Genomic DNA, 21,335 nt, shown 5'->3' on the forward strand with positions numbered 1-21,335 from the left:
ACCAGAGAGGAAGCTCCGACCTACAGAAGCTCTGGAAGACGAGAGGAGCCAGCCGAGCACACTTCCCAGTCTGCATTGCCATAAACTTCTTCTCCCTTTGCGCTGCTTTCTTCCACAGCAGTGCGGTCGCCCTCTAGTGGCCACAATGAGGCTCTAAATGAAAAATAAATCAAACAAAGCATCGGCAGCAGCCGTTTGCTTTGTGCGGGCAGCAGTTGAGGGCAAAGCCGAGACTGACTGTGGAGAGGCTGAGTGCACCGGAAGTGGCAAATCACTGCTGGAGTGAGTATCGTCCAATCAGAGGTCCAGACGTGTGACCAGAGAGCTTTTTGCGGCCTATCAAACAGACTGGGGGAGGCCGGTGGAGAGAAAACAAACAGCACGAGGCTGCTGGAGCGCCCTGTCATGTTGTGTGGAGGAAGTCACGTCTCCATTTCCACCCTCATCTGGGTCTGCTATCAGTCGAAGAACTCAATTTGTTGGGCTGTTCTGACTGTTGTTGTTTTTTCATGGCTCGCAATGGTCGACAAAACCTTCTGCCCCCGTCGGCCAGCTGCACCCCTCACGAGTAAAACGTTCAAAAGGTAGAAGAAACATCTCATAGAAACACACACGTACACTACTGACACTGTAACATACAAGGAAAAGTTTGGCCTCTTTTTTTTTCTTAGTTAAGTCACTGTATCGGACATATTATAAAAATATACTATGGCATATTCACTTCTTTTCTGTTTTACTTTTTTCTTTTTACATTGAAAGGCAGTTTAAAACACATTAATCATGGATATCTGACTAGTTCATTCTTAGAAAGGTCTTCTTTTACTTCATTTTTTTTTTTTTTTTTTTACAAAAAAATTCACCATGTACTTAAAAAAGGATGAAAAAAAGATTTCCTTTATGTATATATATTTAAAAAAAACAAAAAAAAAAAAAACACTGGCTCAAACTTGACAAAACGCACGCCTATTTTCGAGTTTGCTGTTTTAAATACCATCCCATAAAGCAATACGCACAATGTCATAGAAAAAAAGGGGGGACCATAGAAAAAAAGGGGCGTTGGTCTCATGTAGGCATTTTTCCATGACTGGAGTAGCATGGCCACAGTATTCCGAAGCTACAAACAACCAGGCTTTTTAATAGCATTATTTATTTATTTTCGTGGCGGCGTAGTATAAAGTCTTGGCACTGACACTTGCATCACACAAACAGTGTTTGGTCTCACTTTAAGTAATGGCTTTTTTTTTCTTTTTTTTTTCTAAAAACCCTTCTTTTACTGCCTGGTGCTGATATTTGCCGCCTTGTGCACCCGGGAAGACTCGACCGCCTCGCAGGCCTCGCAGGCCGGTCAGCAGGGAGGAGGAAGGCGCTCTGAGCGCTGCTTAAGGTGTCGCTGGATGCAGGTAAGCGTTTGGTAGCAAGAAGACACCAGCAGGGGGCAGTCAACTACAAGGCAGAGCGAGTGAGACCGGGCTGGAGATGACGAGCAGCCTCGCTGTGGACATCTGGGGAACTCTGAGGTGACGGTATCAAAAAGAAAAGACTGGACTGTTTATGCATGTTAGAAAAGAAATGTTCTACTAGTTGGCAATAAATTCTGAGCGGTATAAAAAGGCCGCCAGCTGCACCGCACCGGTCTACGAGAGAGAGAGAGACAGACAGAGAGAGAGAGAGAGAGAGAGAGAGAACTCACGGAGATGCATGCAAACACACGGTCACATGGACAGTCAGGACAACAGAAGAAGAAGAAGAAGAAGAAGAGCGCGATGGAGAGCATGGAGGAAGCGGACAGACGGACGGACAGACGCAACTCAGTCTGCAGGAAGGCGATGTTCCGCCGCGATGGGGAAGTCCCTCCCCGAATGAAAAAAAGATATGTTGGATCTTTATTGCATTTCCGTCGCGGTGGAGAACCTTGTTCTTGCTCAGGAGCCAAAGATTCTCTTTGGCTTTTGGCGCGGTGTTTGCTTTGATATCGCTTGTGAGCGTCGAGGAGGCAGAACCGCCTGAGGGCCGGTGAGCGGAGCAGCAGCTTCGCGGGACATGACAGGAGCAAGGAGGTGAGCCCAGCCGGTGATCATTCTGTTGGAAGGTTCGAATGCCGAAGAAATGAGCGTCGAGCAGGCGGGAAGACGGAGGTGGATGACCTGCGTGGGGACGAGACGTGGAAACCACAGACGGCTGGAGTCGACAGTGACGGCCCAGACGAGTCCAACCGTCGGCTGCAACGTCACTTTTCATCCGTCTGTGTTTCTTTTACACGCACACAGACACACACACACAGACACACACACACACGCACGCACACACACACACGCACACGCTCCTCTCCAGCTTGCAGGATTCTCGAAGGCACGGCGGCAGTGTGAAAGAAAGAAAGAAACCGGAGGGAAGTTCGCAGCAGCTCGTCGGCCGCTGTCTTTTCCCTGTTTGGTTTTTTTTAACACGTTCACACCCGGTCTGGGCGAGTGCTGGGCGAGCGCCGGGCTTCAGATCCACACCGAGGGTTTCCCCTCGCCCGACTTGCTGCTGCTGCTGTTGCTGCTGCTGCCGCCGCCGATGCTGCCGCCGCCCTTGCCGTGCTTGAAGCGGTGCTTGCGCTCCTTCGGCGGCTGCGGCTGCGGTTGCGCCTGCGCGATGTTGCTCTGCGGCTTGTCGTCGGGCCCGTCGCCCAGGTGCTCCGGCCCCTCGCGGTGCTGCTGGCTGTAGGCCTGGATGGCCGCCTCCAGCTGCTCGTGCGCCTGCTGGATCATGTCCTTGTTGAGGGCCACGCGGGCCTCGCCGCCCGTGGGGAAGTTGTCCTCGTTGCTGCCGAACTGCTGCTGCTCCTCCTGGGCGATGTTGGCCCGGTTCTGCTTGCACGCCATCTTGGCGTTGCTGATGTCCGTGTAGGGCATCTGCTCGGGCTTCACCACGATGTTGTAGCCCGGCGGCGCCGACGGCGTGTTCCAGGAGAAGGGGTAGCCCACGTAGTCGGCCGCCCCGTCGTCGTCGCCGCCCACCCCGCCCTCCGAGCCCGCCTCCGGCCCCGCCCCGCCCGCCGAGCCCTCGGCCGCCCCGCCGTTGCCCAGGAGGCCCAGCTGGTACTCGTCCTCCTGGGCCGCGCCGCCGCCGGCGCCGCGCCGCCGCCGCAGGATGTCGCAGATGGAGCCGATGCCCAGGTGCAGCATCTCCCAGACGTTGAGCGTCAGGCAGAGGATGGTGACGCCGTACATGATGCGCAGGAAGATGGTCTTCTCGGTGGGCCGCGACACGAAGCAGTCCACGCTGTGCGGGCACGGCTTGAAGGAGCACACGAAGACGGGCATGACGCGGAAGCCGTAGAGCAGGTACTGGCCGGTGAGGAAGCCCGTCTCCAGCACGGTGCGGGTCACCAGCTGCAAGACGTAGATCCGCATCAGACCCTCGTCCCGGATCCTCTTGCGCCCGTCGTGCCGCACCTTGGGCCTGGGCGTGGGCTGCAGGGGGTCCCTGGGCCTCTTGGGCGGCTCTATCTCGGGCACCTCGTAGATCATGGGGTCGTCCTCCTGGTCCTCCTCCGTCTCCTCGATGCCGCGGTGCTGCCTCACCCCGAAGCAGATCTTCCTGGGCTTGCGGTGCGTGTAGCTCCCGCCGCCCGTCCTCACCAGGGGAGCCGCCACCCCTCCTCCCCCGCCCCCGCCCTTGGCCTCCTCCAGCCGGGCGATCTTGTTGATGGCGTAGCCCATGTACATGAGAGAGGGCATGGCCACCAGGATGATCTGGAAGACCCAGAAGCGGACGTGGGACAGCGGCGCGAAGGCATCGTAACAGACGTTCTCGCAGCCCGGCTGACCAGAGTTGCACACAAACTTGCTCTGCTCGTCATAGTAGATGGACTCGCCGCCGACGGCGGTGAGGACGATGCGGAAGATGATGAGCACGGTGAGCCACAGCTTCCCCACGAAGGTGGAGTGGTTGTGGATCTCCTCCAGCAGCCGCGTGAGGAAGCTCCAGCTCATGGTGTCGCTGGACAGTGGGGCAGACAGTGTCCCTCTCTCACCTGTTCACAGACTCTGGGGGGAGAGAGAGAGAGAGAGAGAGGGAGAGAGAGAGAGAGAGAGTTTAGAGCACATTTCAAAACTGCAATTTATAAAAGACAGCTGTCGGGTTTTTCCCTGAGGAATTGAATTTTATCCCTGTGGAAACGGCGACGTCACTTCTGCCAGTTTTACAGCAATGAATGGAAGAAAGAAAAAACAAAACGTTAAAAAAAAAAAAAAAAAAAACAGTGACACAATAATTGCTTTAATTAAAATAAGTGCTCCTCTGCAGGCTCTGGCAATCAATACGTTCCATAATTTGATTTGCAACACCTCTTTTGCATCACCTTTTTCGGAGGGGGGAGGGGGAGGGGGTTTGCGGGGGGTGTCGGGAGGGAAAGGGGGAGTGGCTCCTCGTGTGTCACAGTGAAGTCGCTGTCAAGTTCGCGGAGGCTTTTTAGGGGAATTAGAAAAACCAAACCGGGTGGAAAGAGGATATCGGTATTAAAAAGTGCGCGTCAAGCGGCGGCGGCGGCAGGAAAATAATCCAAATGGGGGAATTTGCTATCATCAAACAGACACACACTTTATTTAAGGGCCTATCTTTCTCTTTTGGGGGTGGGTGGGATGGAGGAGGGGGAGTGCGGGGGGGGGGGGATAAATCCTCTTAGCGAGCCGTCTTTGTGTGTGAGGTGCAGTTTTCAGGATATTGTATGAAGTCGACCGGCTCGTTCTGGTTGGGAGGTAAATGGCTGCACTGTGCCCCCCCCCCCCCCCCACCCCCCCATATCCCCACCCCCCACTTCCCCTCCACCTCAGCCCTGTGTGCGTGGGTGTGTGTGTGTGGGCAGTTTTTTGAGAGACGTGTCGCCTATGTAGGTTACTCTGGCCTCCAGGCGCTCCATCCAAACCAGCACCACCAGCAGGTGGTCGGTGGGACAGACGGCAGAGCCCCATTAGCTCAGGCACTGGAGTCGAACCCGAAGCCTCAGGGCCTCAGGGCAGCTATCTGGTGGGTGGGCGGTGTCAATCGCTGCGTTTCCATGACCCCTAGAATTGCGCCAAACCTACATATGGCAATAAAAACCTGGTCATGGAAACAGCTACATTTTGAAAGACCTCTCAAATATCACTGACCATGAGGTGGTTTTTCAAACGTATCCATATAGAGGAATATCGCAAAAGGTGTCCGGAAACACTTTTTTTGCATTTGCACAATGTGACCAGTTCACTTCAAGTGAAAATGTCGCGTTATGATTGGACGGAGGAGGAGACGGAATGTTTTTTTACAAGTCATCAAAGAGAAAAATATAACAACCATTCTAGACAGCAAAACAACATTGAAATGCAGGTTTATACCAGAGATATTGTACCTCTACTTTCCTCACAGTGGGGTCTCGCGGGACAAGATTTTACGAGAATCACGGCTTATGCGCTAAACACCTGCAAATTGCAATTGTTGAAATTTCAGAAATATCGCTTTCGCGTTTTGCGAAAAACTGTCATGGAAACGCAGCTAATGTCCTCCTCCTCCCTTGAGAGGCGGTGCTCAGCTTATTGTCGACTCGACTGAGAGGCAAAATCCAGCTTGAATAGCGGCTTAGTTTGGGGTTTGAAGGTTCTTCTGCAGGGCGACTTCCTCACCCAGCAGGGCCAGGGCTTATCTCAGTCTCTCCACCCGGGAGATGAGGATCCCCCGGCGGCAGCAGCAGCAGCGGCAGCAGCAGCAGCAGCAGCGAGTGCAGCTCTGGTTTGTGTCTCTGGCAGCAGCAGGCAGGCCGGGTGGGGATGTTTTGGAGACGGCTAGGAATGAAACATGCGTCTTATTGGTCATTGTGACCATAAAAGGACACGAATGGGACGCAGGAGGAGGATGTCAGGAATAGCTTCCCGGTACACACACACACACACACACACACACACACAATCTGAAGAATGCATATTCACCGCAGCAGCAGCAGCAGCAGCAGCAGCAGCAGCAGCAGCAGCAGCAGCAGCGCACTGTAAGAGGCCTGAGCCGCAGTCGGACTGAGCGTGTGCGAGCTCGAACCGCCGCCGTCTGCATGTGTGAGTAAGCAGCAAATGGCCGTAGCCGAGCCAGAGGTTGCCACGAGCGACCCGTCCACGCTCCAGCTCCTCGCCGCTGTAACGTTAGATAACGCTCGCCGGGTTGCCACCGTTGTCCTTTCGGATGACGATAAAAAAAAAAAAAAGGAAAATAAAACCAACAACAAAAACAAAAACAAATCCATGTTTCACACGCAGGAAACGATGCAAAGGTTGAACTGCGGCTGCGATTTCAGGCTATTTTTTTTTTTGCTGCGTGACGTGTTGGACTGTGGCACTGAATCACCCTTCGTCCCTCAATATGGAAATAAGTACATTCAGAATATGTTTCTTATCTTGTAGCATTTGACTAATTAATCTGGGGTTAAGTTTTGAAAGTGCCACGTGTTGTCATTTACACAGTTAAGACTGTTTGTGTTATAATTAGCTTTGGTGCCGAGGGACACAAATAATGAATGAATAAACTTGTCAGCCAGCGTTAGTTATAAAGTTTGGAAGAGAGAAAAAATTAAACGGTTGATTTTCATGCAGCACAACATCCAGACTCTCTGTCAAAATGCTTAAATGTAATGAGCGCGTGCGAAGGGCTTTGACTTGGAAGATTTTCCCATTTTGAGGCACATAATGTTTCTTATCGTAAAACTCCTGTTTTCCTGTGAACACTGCAAAGCAGCAAAAATCCTCCTTATTTCTCTCCGACATCACAGCGCTGCTGGAGGGAAACCTGCCAAAGAGTCTCTTGACTCTTTGCCTGGTCTTGATTCAGCAGAAAGAAGCCAGTGTCCAATAATAATAATAAGAATGACGCTAATGATGCTAAAAATAACCGACTTCCTCCCCGTGGCTCGCTGTCCCCCTGCTGGCTGACCGGGGGAGAGACGCTCAGGCCGGCTCTCCGCTGCTACCTCAGCCGCATGTAACCTGGCATTTTGCTTTCTCATCCGATTTGCGTCTGCGGGAGCTAGTGGGGCAGTTAGGGGTAAGAAGATGACTCTGTGCATTAAGTTAGCCGGGTGAGTCAGCCTCCCGAAGAGCACCGTGCACAGACAGCAGCCGCGGCTCCCTGTCCGCTGCTCTCATGTGAGGCCCAAATTGGTGGAACTCTCAAAGGATGGCGGTTGGTTCGAGGGGGGAGGGGGGGGGCACAAAATTGATTTTTTTTTTTTTTTTATCATGTCAAATTTGATATTATTTTTATAACAACAGGAAAAATGGAAACATTTTATGTTATCCTATTAAACGTGTTATCCTGGCACGATAAATTGAAAGATTCCTCGATCCAATTTATCAACGCAGACCAATCAGAGATATTTTACAGCAGATCCACCACTTGGCAGCAGCTCAATTATTCCCATTGGTGTGAGTGGCAGTTGGAAGCCTTGATAAGCTCAACCTCAGCCGGTCCAGAGTTCAGTAAAAATGATTATCATTATTCCAGCGACAGTGTTAGTTCTTCTTCTAAATGCCAAAAATTCCACCCAATCCTGATCAAACCGCACCAAACAAGACTCATTGTCACTTCCTGTTCTTTTTCTGTGCTTTTCAGCACCGACTGCGCTGTTGTCCCAACCGTAATAAAAAGCCTTTCGGCTGGACAGAAAAAAAAAAATCATTCATGGCTTGGAAAGACGGCAATACAAGATTTCAGTCTTGATTGCAGCTAGTTAGCTTCACTGCCAGGTCAAAGGTCAAAGCCCTCCAGCCTTCAGCTCTCAAAGGTCTCAAAGGTTCCGGACCGCGGGTCAGTCTCGTGAATACATCAGAGGCCGTGACGTCAAGAGAAAAAAAACTCCAGCAGAGGAAGGTCAAAGAACAACGAGACGACTTCCTGAGGGTGGACTCTACGCTTCAGCAGCGCGCAAATGCAAAGCGACACGGGCGATCACCATCACGACCACCAGTGTCAGCGCCGGCGTCAGCGCGGGGTCGCTGTCAGTCACGAAGCCTCCATCACTCCCAGCCCGCCCTCGGCAGCACAGACCTCACACTCACACACACGTGACGCACTCGTCAAAACACACACTGCAGCGGTGGCTGCACAAAAAAAGAACCCCACAAAAGGTGATCCAAGGTGTCTCGGCTCGGCAGCGCCCCCCGCAGGTCGACGGCAGGATCATCAGGATGAGAAACAAAGACTTTTTTTAAATAAAATTTGAGGGAATGTTTAACTGTGGACTTGGTCCTAAAGTGTTGTCATACTGTCATAGCTACATATAAAAAGAAAGTTTACTGAGGAACAAAATGTAAATAGCAGTGAATGCACCACGTGAATTACAGAGAAAAGGACTGTAAAATATTTCCTGTTGAAGTGAACTGTATTTTTAACCTTTCCACTCCATTGCTCTGCTGAATGTTGAATTTCATCGGTCGAAACCATAGCAAATATTTGTGGTTTTAAATCATAAAACTTTGAAAAATTCTATAAATTAATAAAACGTGAGGACACTAAAACACAAAAAATGTGTCTATAAAAAAAAAAAGAGATCCTCCCCCCCCCCCCATGTCACATGCGAGCGTGACAAGAATATACATGCAAAACGCACATATGCCAAAGCCGCCGGCAAACACATTTTGAACGTGCTCATATGAAAATATGCAAATGTGCAACACCAGGCGGAGGAATGCAGCGAGGACGATGTGCAGTCACGGAGGAGGACGTCTCCACACACTGCACTGCTGCTCATTAAAACTCTTATCATCTGCAGGCTGCGTGTCTCTCCGCCTCTAACGGCATCCCTTTAAACACACAATAACGCGCACGCACGCACGCACGCACACACACACACACAGAGCACCATTCATGATGGTGAATGCACGCTAAATGGATGATGAGCAGAAGGTGAGGGGCAGCAGGAAGCACCGGCGAGTGTCTGCGAGGCGGCTTCACCATCTTCACCATCCTGACAAACTTTTCCCAGCAGACGGACACGCCGGAAACCAGTGTCTCCAAGGCTGCGTGTCAGAGCACACACACACACACACACACACACACACACACACACACACACACACACACACACACTCTCACACACACTCACACGCAGAGTTACTGTCCACCTTTTCTCTTCCGCCGCAGATGCTCCTTGTGCCCTGGAGAGTGCAGCCGTCAGGACCGGCTGGACGCCGAGGCTCCTCCGTCTGACTCATCATCAAGCTAATGACCTCCGAGCGCGTTTCAAGCGGATGGTGAACGATTTTAAAGGAAGACGTGGCTTCCTCGGCCGCTAATGGCTTCACCGAGGCGATGCTGCGACACTTTTACGAGCCCGCCGTCGTGTGCGATTTCTTTTTAAAGCCGATTTGTCCGCAGATGTTTAATGAGTCACAATATCTGAGTTGCAGGCGTCGTCGCAAAATTTTCATGCCGTCTTCCGAGGAAACACACGGAAAATGATCTCAGTTTAGTTCCCATCTTAATTTTTTTTTTTCTTTGTGATTGAAAGGCAAATCCAGAAGACCAGTAAATCACTGCTTGCGTTACTTTTTGACACAATTCCAGGAAAAGAAAACAGAGAACTTTTTTAGCTTTGGTCATTCATGTAAAAACGACAAACTTATTGTGGCAGTGTTTTTTTTCTAAATCTGAAAAGGTCTTCCTCCGCTTCCTTTAACTCGCACACTAATTCTCTAATTGCTTTTAAAACGACCTCTTCCCTCAGCATTAAACACAGAAACCCTCAATGAGAGAGGCAGGGAGATAAACGAGGACCCAGAACGAGGACGGCCCTCAACTGGCTGAGAAGGAGGTTGATGCTGCTCCCTCAACAAAGCGACGATTCACAGTGGATGAAAAAAAACAAGACGGCGGGACTTTTTCAGTTGCGAGCCTCTTTTACAGCATACAATCAAAATGTCATTTGACCGGCTAATATCCAGGAATCAATCAGCTGACGCTCGCACAAAACAACCAAACCAAAGCAACAACGAAACAAAGAAATGAGTTCCGTTCGGCCGTCCTGATTGGAGGAAAATCACCTGAGTGATTCTCTCTCTCACACACACACACACACACACACACACACACACACACACACACACACACACACACACACACACTCTCTCTCTCTCTCTATTAATCCCAGGGTCCATGATCACCCCCATACACACACACACACACACACAGGATCACAACATGTAGGTCAAATCGGGCTTTGACACCCCGACATTAAAACCCACTTGTTTAAGTCAGCGGAGGGTCGCCGGCTGCAGCCAATAGAAGCGTGACAGCAGCAGGACGAGTGAGAGACACCGCAGCTTTTCTCAAACTGTACTTCTCTTTCTTCTTCTTCTTCTTCTTCTTCTTCTTCTTCTTCTTCTTCTTCTTCGTCTTCTTCTCCCCGTCTGAAGTCTCTGGATAAGCTCCTTTGTTTGGCAACTCGCGGATATTTAAAATCACCCAAAACTTCCGGCGCAGCTGAGAGCCGAGTCCTTATCAACTCTTTCTGCCAGTCAGTTTCCTCCCCGAAACGCAACTTTGATCAAAAGAGTCGGCGAAGTGATTGAAACACTCTGAGTGACTGCGGCATCGCTGAGGAATCACATCCTCTCTTCCTCTCACAATGCAAAACACTCACACACAAACACACACACACACACACACACACGCACACAGCCAGGAAACTTACGTGCAGAGTGACCGGAGCCTGCAGCCGCGAAACAAACTCTGGATTCCATATTTCTGAGTGGAGCCTAATTTAGTGCTGCACATCATAAACACTCGCTGCCGGGGGAGCGAGAGGGAAAATATAAAACCCACAACAAGAAAACACAGCAGCGGATGTGATGGAAACTTCTCAGTCGGCGTGGAGGGTCCGGGAATGAGAAAGTTGTCCCAGTGACGGATGGATGAGCTACACTTCATCCTTTTCTTTCAGCGGAGGCAGAGACAGAGGGAGGGAGGAAGGGAGTGAGGGAGGAAGGGAGTGAGGGAGGAAGGGAGTGAGGGAGGAGCGTTCGTGGGAAAGCGGAGAAACTTCCTCATTAGCGCTGTCCGAAGGGGAGAAAGGCAAACGGTGAAGCGGTTCCATATGTCGCAGGAAGGAGCAGGTCTGAGAGGACGGAGCTGCTCACAGCTGGACAAAACACAACACAACAACACCACACAACTCGTGGACAAGGTTTGGAAAAGTATCACGATGGCAGGAAGTCTGGCCAACTTTCACACGCAGGTCAAAAGTTCCGAGAGCTCAATAACGCGTAGAAGTGGAATACTCACTCGCCTCCCGAGTGCAGGCCCCTCATCCCTCACGTCCTCACTCGCTCGCTCGCCCGGCCGGCCCGCCTTTACATACCCTCTCCGCCCCCTCTCACCTGCGCGACTTCAAACGGCCCTGACCTGCAGCCCACGGCGGCGGCGGCGGCGAACAAAAACTAAAGGCCCCCGAAAACAAAGAGAGAAAAAAAGTGAAAAATAACAGGAGACTCGGCGCTGTTGTGTGACCAACAGCCCCAGTGTGTGTGTTTAACCAAGTGTGAGCTCTACTGAAAGGGAGGGGCGGGGTGGGGGAGTGAGAGAGTGATGCTGCACAAGATGCTCAGCACCCCCCACCCCCCAACCATGGTACCCGTTCCAAAGTGGGTCATGGTTGGGTGCATGGGACTGGATGTGCATTGGGGGATGATGGTGATGATGAAGGGGGAGGTTTTAATACTGCTGGAGGGAGGGAGGGGTGGGAGGAGGAGGGGTGGTGGGGGGGGGGGGCGTCTGACAGACAGCGATAGGGGCGGCAGGGACTAAAGTACCGGGAGGAGATTCTTTTTGTGTGTGTGTGTGTGTGTGTGTGTGTGTGTGTCTGTCTGTTTCCTTTTTTTTTTTTGGGACACTCAGTTCTTTAAGTCAGCGAGACCCCAGGAGACGAGGAGGCTTTCAGGAAGGACGAGGGCAGCAATTACGAGCGCGACCCTTTGTGTGTTCGACCCACTGACGGGTTGGAGGCGGCGAGACAAAAGACGCTCTGAAACCAGGACGTCTTGTTTTTCTCTCCTGTCGGCGTAAACACACGAGCGCAACTTCAACTTTGCTGAGGAATGTTTGCGTAGACGCGCTCGCTTCGAAAACGCCCTCCGAGATTGCGATTCTTTGCAAGGTATTGCTGCTGTGATGATTGATAAGTGACTAAAAAGTTTGTGCGGAGGCTCTGGGAGGTTTCGGCCTTCTCCAATTCTGTTGCACGAAACACTGACTTGGAAACAGGTTGGCAAAACAACGTAGTGAACGCTCGACCAATCAGCTGTTTTGCTTTGTCAACTCTTCATCAACTATTGACAAAGTTCTTCACTCGTGCTGACTCATGCTAGATGTCACAGATAAGCAGCTGCTGTGCCGCAGTTCACCAACAGTGGGCATTTCAGCCATGTTCATTCACAAAAGAGAGCGGAGGAAAAAAATCATGCACCATAAATTTCTTGGGAAAAAAAAAACCCCACCCAAAAACAAACGAAGACGTGAGATATTGCGGATGTTTTTTCTTTCACTTCATTTCTAAATCAACGCACCCGGTCACTCACTGAAAGACAGGACACGCTGCTCCGTCACCGGTCCCACGCCACCGACTGGAGGCTTCCAATATCAGACGGCTCGGACATTCACTATTGATCAGGCCACGAGCGACGAGTGCAATGTGTCACAAACACAAAATAATTGATGTCCCACATGCTGCGCGGGAGGGGATGCCTGTGGATTTTTGGCTTTGTGGAGAAAAGAAATGAAAGGGAAAGAAGAAAAGAAGAAAAGAGGGTCAACGAGACGCCAAATCAAGAGAAGAGAAGAGAAGAGAAGAGAAGAGAAGAGAAGAGAAGAGAGACAAGGCCTGGTCTCCGGGAAAGTTCGCAGCCCGGCCCCGAAGACTCGGAGCTCAGAGTTTAATGTCCAACACTTGGGGCGTAATTTGTTGCGGCAGGCGGTAGTTTGGACACGCGGCTCTAATCCGCCTCCATCACTCTCGGCCCTCTTCGCCTTCCTCGCCCCGTCCCCTCTTCCACGCCCCTCCCTCTCTCACATCGGCGGCGACAATAAAAAGATGCCCCTTTGATATCGTCCAAATCCACTCGCTAGCGACGGCAGCTCAAATTAGCTCCCGCCCGCTATCTCAGCCGCTCTCTCTCTCTCTCTCTTCTTCTTCTTCTTCTCCTTATCTCGAGCCGCGAGCCGAACCGGTCGCTATCTGCGGAATTTCACAGATTGTGAGCCGAGGAAATCAGAGGGCGTAAATCCCCGTTTTTGAATTTATGCCTCTATTGACTTGCACGTTTTTTGACGAGTCGCCTTCACGATAACCTCGAATAATCTGACAGACACGCCGGCGTGTCGCGTGCGCAGCTTTGTCTGATGTTCATCTGTCCTATGATCCTCCAGTCGGAGACAATGAGGATTGTAGGGAAGCCATCATGTAAAAACCTCACGTGTTGGGCCAAACTTGTGATTAAAACACAAAACCTCAATTAATTCTGAAGGAACGTGAGATTTACGTGTTATTTTCCGCCAACTTCAATGGCGAAACCTGTCGCCTGGTGTCCACTAAGATAAAACGAGGGAGCGCAGCGCCCTCTTCATTTGCTTTGGTGAAACATCAAGTAATTAACGAGATGAATGTTGGCTTCAGGGCTTCTTTCATTCCTCGCCGCACTGCAAGCCGCAGCGCTGGACATGTGACCCTTCACCACATAAACTTTCCGAGGCTACTCCGAGTCAGTAAACAGCCCCCCCCCCATACTTCCCACAACAACCCCCACAAAAAACAACAAACATACAGAAACGTCAACATGCCAGCAAACAGACAGCTCATAGACGTATTGGCCAGATTCACGGTCGCTTAACTCCCATAATCCCTCAGCACGTCTGCCTGGGCCGGACTAATTTGACTCATTTGACAGCCTCAACATCAAAGAGCAGATAGAGGCTGAGAGTTCCGAGCGACGGATTCACAAACACCAGCACAGTTTTTTTTTCTCCCTTCTTCTACTTCTTCTTCTTCTTCTTCTTCGTCGTCTTCTTTTTTGGCGGATGTGATTAAACGTTCCGCCGCTAAAAGCCGTTTCCTCGGCCTGCCGCCGAGCCGATCCCTCTGATATTGAGCGTGGGACAGCTGCGTCACGGTCAAACGGTTTTAGCCAAGCGGCTTCTTCATCCCGCCGCCGCGCGAGGTCACAAGGGCCTCCCGCCAGGGAAAGTTTCCCAATGCCGCTGCGACAAAGTCGGCAAAAAGTTTCCGACTGCCCCCTGGTGGCTGGCCACAGTATTGCTGCATTCAATTGCTTATTGTCACTTGAGCGGGGTTTCGACTCAACATTAAGACGGTTTGCCTTGTTCGCACAATCATTTTTCATTTCGTACCAATAGATATATTTTAATGCTGCGTATTAGGCCGTTCATTGGTGGATATGGCACATTAAGATTAAACCGCTGCCGTTTAAAAACATAGGAACCCGGTGCTATAAAACCATTGGTGGTTGAACGTACTGCTGTTTCACTGAAGTCGACTACGGTTCCTTTGCTTTTTTTATTTGTCACCACCAGTTGAATGCACAGCCTGGTTCTTGCGCACAGACGACAATTCCAGCTGACTTCTTCTTCACTGTGGTTGTTGTCTGTACGACGATGCGCTGAATTATAAATGGCACTACATATGTTGGAGTCATAATATTTATAAGCCCGCCGTCACTTTTGCTTTTCACACTTGAGTGATCAGACGGTAGCAGCAAAGAGCATCAATTATTGATGGCAAACTGTTAGAAGAGCGGTAATGTGAGAAGGTCAAAAATAGTATTGTTCCTTTAGCGATCATTTCTTGTCTCTTTGCTTCGATTTTTATCCCAGCAAATGTGTCTCGAGTAAAAATCCAGGAGCAACAAGCCAAAAAAAAAAAATTAAATCAAAATAATATTTTAAAAAAATCACTTCAAAGGTTTCTATTTTGGAGGCAAACGGCATGTTTCCCGTATAAGCAGCCACTGAAGGGTGCCCGGAGGGGATTTTATCATCAGAACCTTTACACCTGGTGTTTGTCTGCAGCGGAGACCTGCGGACTCTCAGAAGTCACTGGTTTGGCACCTGTTGGCCACGCGACACGTTACGCAATGTTCTTGGTTTACAGGCCAGAAGTTCTCAATCTCTCGCCGTCCGGACGCAAATTCCAACCGGTCGGATCCAGAGGGATGCTGCCTGGACGAGTGAGGTGACGGAAAACACGCTTGGGACTAAATTAAAGGGCTAATGCAAACAAAAACCCTCTGGATCTGCAGTCAATCACTCCAGCAGCACCACAACACGCTGTGACGTCACCACCGTGTTCCAACATCACAGCCAGAGAGCAGTGGATGGTGGGACGTACACTAGCAGTCAAAGGTTTGGACACACCCGATGAATTTAATGTATTTTCTTTCATTCTCATGACTGTCGACATTGCAGTGTCTCACTGAAGGCATCAAAACTACGTATGAGCACCAGTGGAATTATGTAGGAAACAAAAGTGTAAAGCAAATATGGCAAAAGCCCGAAGGGGGCATCCGGATTTGAACCGGAGACCTCTTGATCTGCAGTCAAATGCTCTACCACTGAGCTACACCCCCTGTGTGGGAGCAGCAGGGTGCCTTTGTTCAGGGCTCTGACACTCATTGTACGTAGAACCACGCCCACCTCCACCTTCCCTGTGTGTAAGCATCCAGTGATCAGTTCTCACTGAAGGCATCAAAACTACTGATGAACACACATGGAATTATGTAGGAAACAATAAAGTGTATATATATATATATATATATATATATATATATATATATATATATATATATACACACACACACACATATCACATATATATATATAGATATATATCTATATATATATATGATGTAAATTTAGCATGCTGTCAGCAATGTATATAAATAGGGCAGAAACTAATGAACCAATAAGCCATACAGTCTGCACAATCCCCGCATACAAGAGGAGCAAAAATAAACTAGCCCCGCCCCTTTTCGTCTGCGTCCAACCAGCTACTGTTCTCAGTCCGACCGCACCAGCCCCTCCAGTGTTTTTGCTCGGGGGACCAGCACTGACTCAGAGTCCTGCTGGTGTCGAGAGGCCAGTTTTTTTTTTTTTTGTTTCAATCTAATCTTTCACGCCGAGTTCACATCTGTTTCTGTTTGCATCTCGGTCTATTTAACCGTGCACGGCCGAGCAGCTGAGCCAAGACTGTAAAGACGGCCGACTTGTGAGCGGCCTCCTCTGTTCCCGGCGGTTTTTTAAATCCCCGCCGTCTTTTCTTGCGCAGCCACGGCCGCCTTTGGCTTTGTTCCATGAGAAGAAAAAAGAAACGACGATAAGAACGAAGTGCGCTTCACGATAAACCGCTGCACGCCGGCACGTGACCTTCACGGTCCGAGCTGGAAGTTGTGGCTGCAGATGGAGAAAATCCCTTATTTAACAACAACATATAAAATCACCGTGACTCCGAGTGGATCTGTGTGTGTATAATGCGTTTGTTAAATCCGGATGCAGCCAAATTGTGTGTGTTTGGCCACACTGAGCACGTTCAACTTGAAGCAATACAAGTTAAGTTGTGATCCACTTGATCCTGACAGAATGACTTGACATAGTGTGCTTTTTTTGTCTATATTTCCAACCTTTTTTCCCCCACATAATCTCTATCCATGGTGGTAGACACGGCTACATCCATTCGTTTTTTTCTTTTGGATCTCAGTCAGTCACACGTGCAGCAGCAGCAGCAGCAGCAGCAGCAGCAGCAGCAGCAGCAGCAGCAGCAGGACTCGCTCGCGCTTCACTTCATACTCCGGCCTTTAGATTCTCATCTCTAATTAACAGGAAGTTAACCTGAGGTGAACGGATGCTTGGGCATCTCCGTGAGCGCCTGCATCATTTTCATACATAACCACAGCATGCCAACACACACACACACACACACACAGCACAGCACACATGGGGAGGCACGCAGGCTGTCACTCGGCTCCCTTCAGGCTCAGCTTCACCTGAACGCTCGGAACAGAGGAGGAGGAGGAGGAGGAGGAGGAGAAGAAGAAGAAGTAGAAGAGGGAGGAGAGGAAGAAGGAGGAGGAGGGGGAGGTGGTGAGGGAGAAGAAGAGGAAGAAGGAGGACAAGAAGAAGAAGAAGAAGAAGAAGAAGAAGGACAAGAAGAGGAAGAAGGAGTAGGAGGAGGAGTGGAAGGAGTTGAGAGATGCTGGAGGGAGGGATAAGGTGGAAGCGGCAGTGCAGTGTGTAAATGAATACTCTGTGTGTGTGTGTGTGTGTGTGTGTGTGTGTGTGAGAGAGAGTAAATGTTGTCTTAGTGAGTGCACGCAGCAATATATATAATAATATAGATGAACAATATGTCCCAGTAACCAAGTTAAAGGGCTTTGGTTGGGCAAGAGCTCCTGAGGGGAAGATCTGCTGTGTGTGTGTGTGTGTGTGTGTGTGTGTGTGTGTGTGTGTGTGTGTGTGTGTGTGTGTGTGTGTGTGTTTGTGTATGAGCATGTATGTCTATGTATGCGCATGTGTGTGTGTGTGTGTGTGTGTGTGTGTGTGTGTGTGTGTGTGTGTGTGTGTGTGTGTGCGTGCGTGTGCGTGCTTGAGTCAGCTTCAGAGTGACTCAGAATGAGATGTTCCTTGTTGTGTCTTCAGGCACAGACGGGGCAAATTTAGTGCGAGTGTGCGCACGCTCGTGCGTGCACGCTCATGCGTGCTGAACAGCATGTGTGTGTGTGTGTGTGTGTGTGTGTGTCTACATGTGTTGCTGCATGAGCAGGGGGCACCTTCGCCTTGGGTGACAGGTTCAGAGGGCAGAGCGAGCACGCGGCCTCACTACTGTACACGCCTGCCTGCTGTCGCCTTATTCATGCTCTTCTCTATCATTACAGTGCGCATGTGTGTGTGTGTGTGTGTGTGTGTGTGTGTGCGTACACGTGCACGTGCCCGTGCTGCAGCCTGACAGTTTGGCTCCTGAGGCGATGGCTGCTGCTAAATATCGCACACCTGGATGCACAGCCAGCGCCGCAGCCGTCGTCTGCGCACTAATAATACGGCAGGAATGAGTCGGAGCTCTCGGCCTGATGAGCCTCCGTCTGGGATCAAGCACGACTTTTAAATTCAATATAAATTGCAGTTCCACAGATGGTGGTGTTATGTATTTTTTTTGTGAAACTGTTTTTTTTCACATGAAAACCGCCCCATCGTGGATGCAGTCACGTTTTTCTGGCTCTTTGGTTTAACCACCTTTCGTGTATTTAAATATTATTTATTATATTTACATCATCATGTCATTGAACTCTTGACCTTTGACCCGCAGAGAAAATGTCACCAGCAGCTGGAAAAAAAAACGTCCCATAAATCCTAATGGGAAAAGGAAGGAAGTGACTTTATGACTGCTGCAACAAATCTGGCATAAGACTTTTATTGGGAACAAATTGCCTCTTTGGTTAACTGTCATAACACGGTGAGAAAACAGCTTTTTTTATTTTTTTTTTTTTATCTTGGATGATCCGATTTAACTGCGGATGACGGTAAAATCTAACAGCCTGTTTTATGAGTCCCTTCATTGATTTATTTTGTGCCGTTGGCTCGTGTGTATATTTTTAAAAAATAATGTGAGGCTGGGGCAAATCTTGGCCGGCTGCATCCACCGCGCTGGCCTACGTGTCAGTGAAGGACTCTGATAACCCACTTATGCAGCTGGATTTGCATCCAGTGAATTGAAGCGAGAGATTTAAATGGCATCGCTGGAGCTATTAAGGCAAAGCAAAACATCAGACAAACGGGGTGGAGCGTCGCGCTCCCTCTATGAGCGTAGTAGTGTGTGTGTGTGTGTGTGTGTGTGTGTGTGTGTGTGTGTGCGCGCGCGCCCCCTCTCTCTCCCTTGCCTCCTCCTCCGCTCGCCGTGTGCAGCAGCTGCAGCTTTCAGCCTCAGTCGACACTGTAGGGCCCATTCTGCTTGTCTGAAAGACCGACAGATACAAAGAGTCGAGCTGCGGCGATGTGAGACGGCTCCGAGGATGCTGAGCACACACACACACACACACACACACACACACACACACACACACACACACACACACACACACACACACTTCTAAAAGGCTGCACAGTGCAAACAAAACCCCACAGTTACAGGTCAGAGACTCAGAATGGGCTTTAAAAGTCCCATGTTACACACAATTGACTCAGTCAGCAACGTGCGTCCCAGTCGGCCGACCTCTCAGAAATGAGGAAAGTCGAACCTCGAGTTGTTCTGCTCGCTCCACTTTTTCGGAAAACTGTGCCACGGAAAACGGTTCTGGGAAAGAAAGGCCTTTGCTACTGATCGCTGTCCGAGGTGAGTGACCCCATCGGCCAGTCAGATGTTGGCTCCGCCCCTCTGAGTCTCCTTCCAAACACGTGGCGGGGCCAAGAAAGCATCAGGTTCTTTTCTTTGTGGGGAGGCTGTAAACAGAGGGCTAACGAACAGGACATGGCATCCGCAGCAATCAGCATCAGTGTCCTGCTGCTTCACAAGTGACGTTTTTTTCCACACCCCGAGTCACACACACACACACACACACACACACACACACACACACACACACACACACACACACACACACACACACAGCCAGCCACCCTCACACTCGGCTGTGGCACACAAAAGCAGAGGCCAGATGTTGGAGGATTCGCACGTTTCGCCGAGGCGAGAGCGAAAAACCCAGCGAGCGGCGCAATCGATTCTCACACTCTATAGGAACAAAGCGGCACACGGCTGCGCACGCTTGACGAGCACAAAGGTGGCTGCGCAGCCGGCTCGCCCACGACTCTGACGAGAGACAGAAGCCGGCAGAGTGAGCGAGCGAGCGGAGCGCCGAGAGGAGACAAAAGGCTGGCGGTGCCGCAGAGGAGAGACGAGGTTCAGCACCGCCAGCTCACAGAGAGAGGACGCAGTGGTGCCCCCCCCACCACCACCACCACCACCACCACCATCCCCCTCTCACCATCCCCCATCACCGCCACCCCTCAGCATCCCCCTCCCCTCCCACAAATCCCCACTCGCTCTCTCGCCCCTCCCCCCACTAAAACCTCCTGTTCGTCCATAAAGGCAGCTTCTCTTAAGCCATCACACACACTGGTTGTGAATTATGGTTCCCTTGGTGTGGAGGCGGAGGTCACGGTGCTGCTGGAGGTCACGGTGAACCACCTTTGCAGCGCCGCCCGCCGCCGCTGCTGCCACTGCTGCAGATTTGACCCTGATTATTATGCATGTGATGCAAAAGGCAGCCCGCAGCCTTGACATGGCATCACTCTTCCAGTATTTTCTTAATCGGCTCGTCGGTCCATAAAGTATTTTTGAAAAATGTGGGCCAGAAGACCTCCAAAGTGACGTCTTTAGAGGCCCCAAATCATCCTCTGTTTTTAGATCTTTGTTTTTTTTCCCACCCTGAACCTCCGCTGAGGCATCAACCACATGACTGATGAGCCAGCTGCATGCGTAAAATTGTATATTTAGCCCTCTGTTTGCAGCCCCCTGCTCTAAGCTTCCACTTTTGTGAAAGGGAGATGGCCTTGTTGTGACAATCACCGTTGTGACTAACGTAGGCAAGTACTGACTGTGCAGCCTCTGACATCACAAAGGGCACTGGGAGACCCAGCGCACACTTTGTGGAAGGTTGAACAAAAGCAAAAAGAAGTGAAGGCTGGACTCTCTCTGGAGTTTCCAGCTCTTCAACCTTCCATCATTGCAGAGTTCAGAGTCGCATTGCTCAGTTTAAACCTCCTGCTGAGTGTTGCTGAAACGCTGAAATGGGGATTTCAAAAAATCTCCTTCTTCAATATAGCTTCTATTTGACTTGAGCCACGAAGAGTTAAATACTGGAAGTGTTTTTCTCACTGCACCGACTCAGTGCCAGGTGGGTGTGTGGGTCCATATGCATCGAGTGAGTGAGGCCTAAACAATGGGGCCAGCGGAGGCCTACAGAGGGGGTATAGCTCAGCGGTAGAGCATTTGACTGCAGATCAAGAGGTCCCCAGTTCAAGTCTGGGTGCCCCCTGGATCCTCCAACGGTGATTTTTCTTTTCCCACCCGCCACCAGAGAACCCAACAGTAAACATGAGGTGAGTCAGAACGCGGTCACTGAAGAGCGACTCTGGATGTTGTTCTGCTTCACAGGCCTTGGAGCCGTGTTTCCAGTGTCCCATGGCAACGACAGCAAAGTAAACAGACAGGAGACGGCGACGGCGTGAGGAAAGCGGAAAAAAAACTTTCATCAGCTGAAGAAAGTGTCTTGAGGAAGCAGCTA

At 50.4% G+C, this 21,335-nt stretch overlaps 2 protein-coding genes and 2 non-coding genes across 5 annotated transcripts in view; 2 read left to right on the forward strand and 2 right to left on the reverse strand.

Moving 5' to 3' along the window:
• Window positions 1–338: 338 nt before the first annotated feature.
• Window positions 339–21,335, reverse strand: part of gjc1 (gap junction protein gamma 1) — a 36,264-nt gene continuing 15,267 nt past the window's right edge. The window contains exons 1-2 of one of the 2 annotated variants that reach the window (XM_076038665.1): window positions 10,691–10,898; window positions 339–4,031 (exon numbers count right to left, since the gene is read on the reverse strand). In XM_076038665.1, coding sequence (XP_075894780.1) covers window positions 2,487–3,977 — 1,491 coding nt within the window. In that variant the 5' untranslated portion in view covers window positions 3,978–4,031; window positions 10,691–10,898 and the 3' untranslated portion in view covers window positions 339–2,486. Of the gene's footprint in view, window positions 4,032–10,690; window positions 10,899–21,335 lie in introns of those variants that run through there. The other variant, XM_076038664.1, reaches the window with a different exon arrangement.
• trnac-gca (transfer RNA cysteine (anticodon GCA)) lies at window positions 15,561–15,632 on the reverse strand. The gene has a single exon. It is a non-coding gene; the product is annotated as a tRNA-Cys (tRNA).
• Window positions 15,793–21,335, forward strand: part of LOC142896770 (uncharacterized) — a 69,982-nt gene continuing 64,439 nt past the window's right edge. The window contains exon 1 of the mRNA XM_076038663.1: window positions 15,793–15,797. The gene's annotated coding sequence lies outside the window, so the exon portion shown is untranslated. The remainder of the gene's footprint in view (window positions 15,798–21,335) is intronic.
• trnac-gca (transfer RNA cysteine (anticodon GCA)) lies at window positions 21,015–21,086 on the forward strand. Its single transcript has one exon. It is a non-coding gene; the product is annotated as a tRNA-Cys (tRNA).

This window comes from Nelusetta ayraudi, unplaced genomic scaffold (assembly GCF_046127955.1).
Source record: "Nelusetta ayraudi isolate G7.1 ecotype Tasmania unplaced genomic scaffold, CSIRO-AGI_Nayr_v1 ptg000057l, whole genome shotgun sequence".
NCBI classification, from domain to species: Eukaryota; Metazoa; Chordata; class Actinopteri; order Tetraodontiformes; family Monacanthidae; genus Nelusetta; species Nelusetta ayraudi.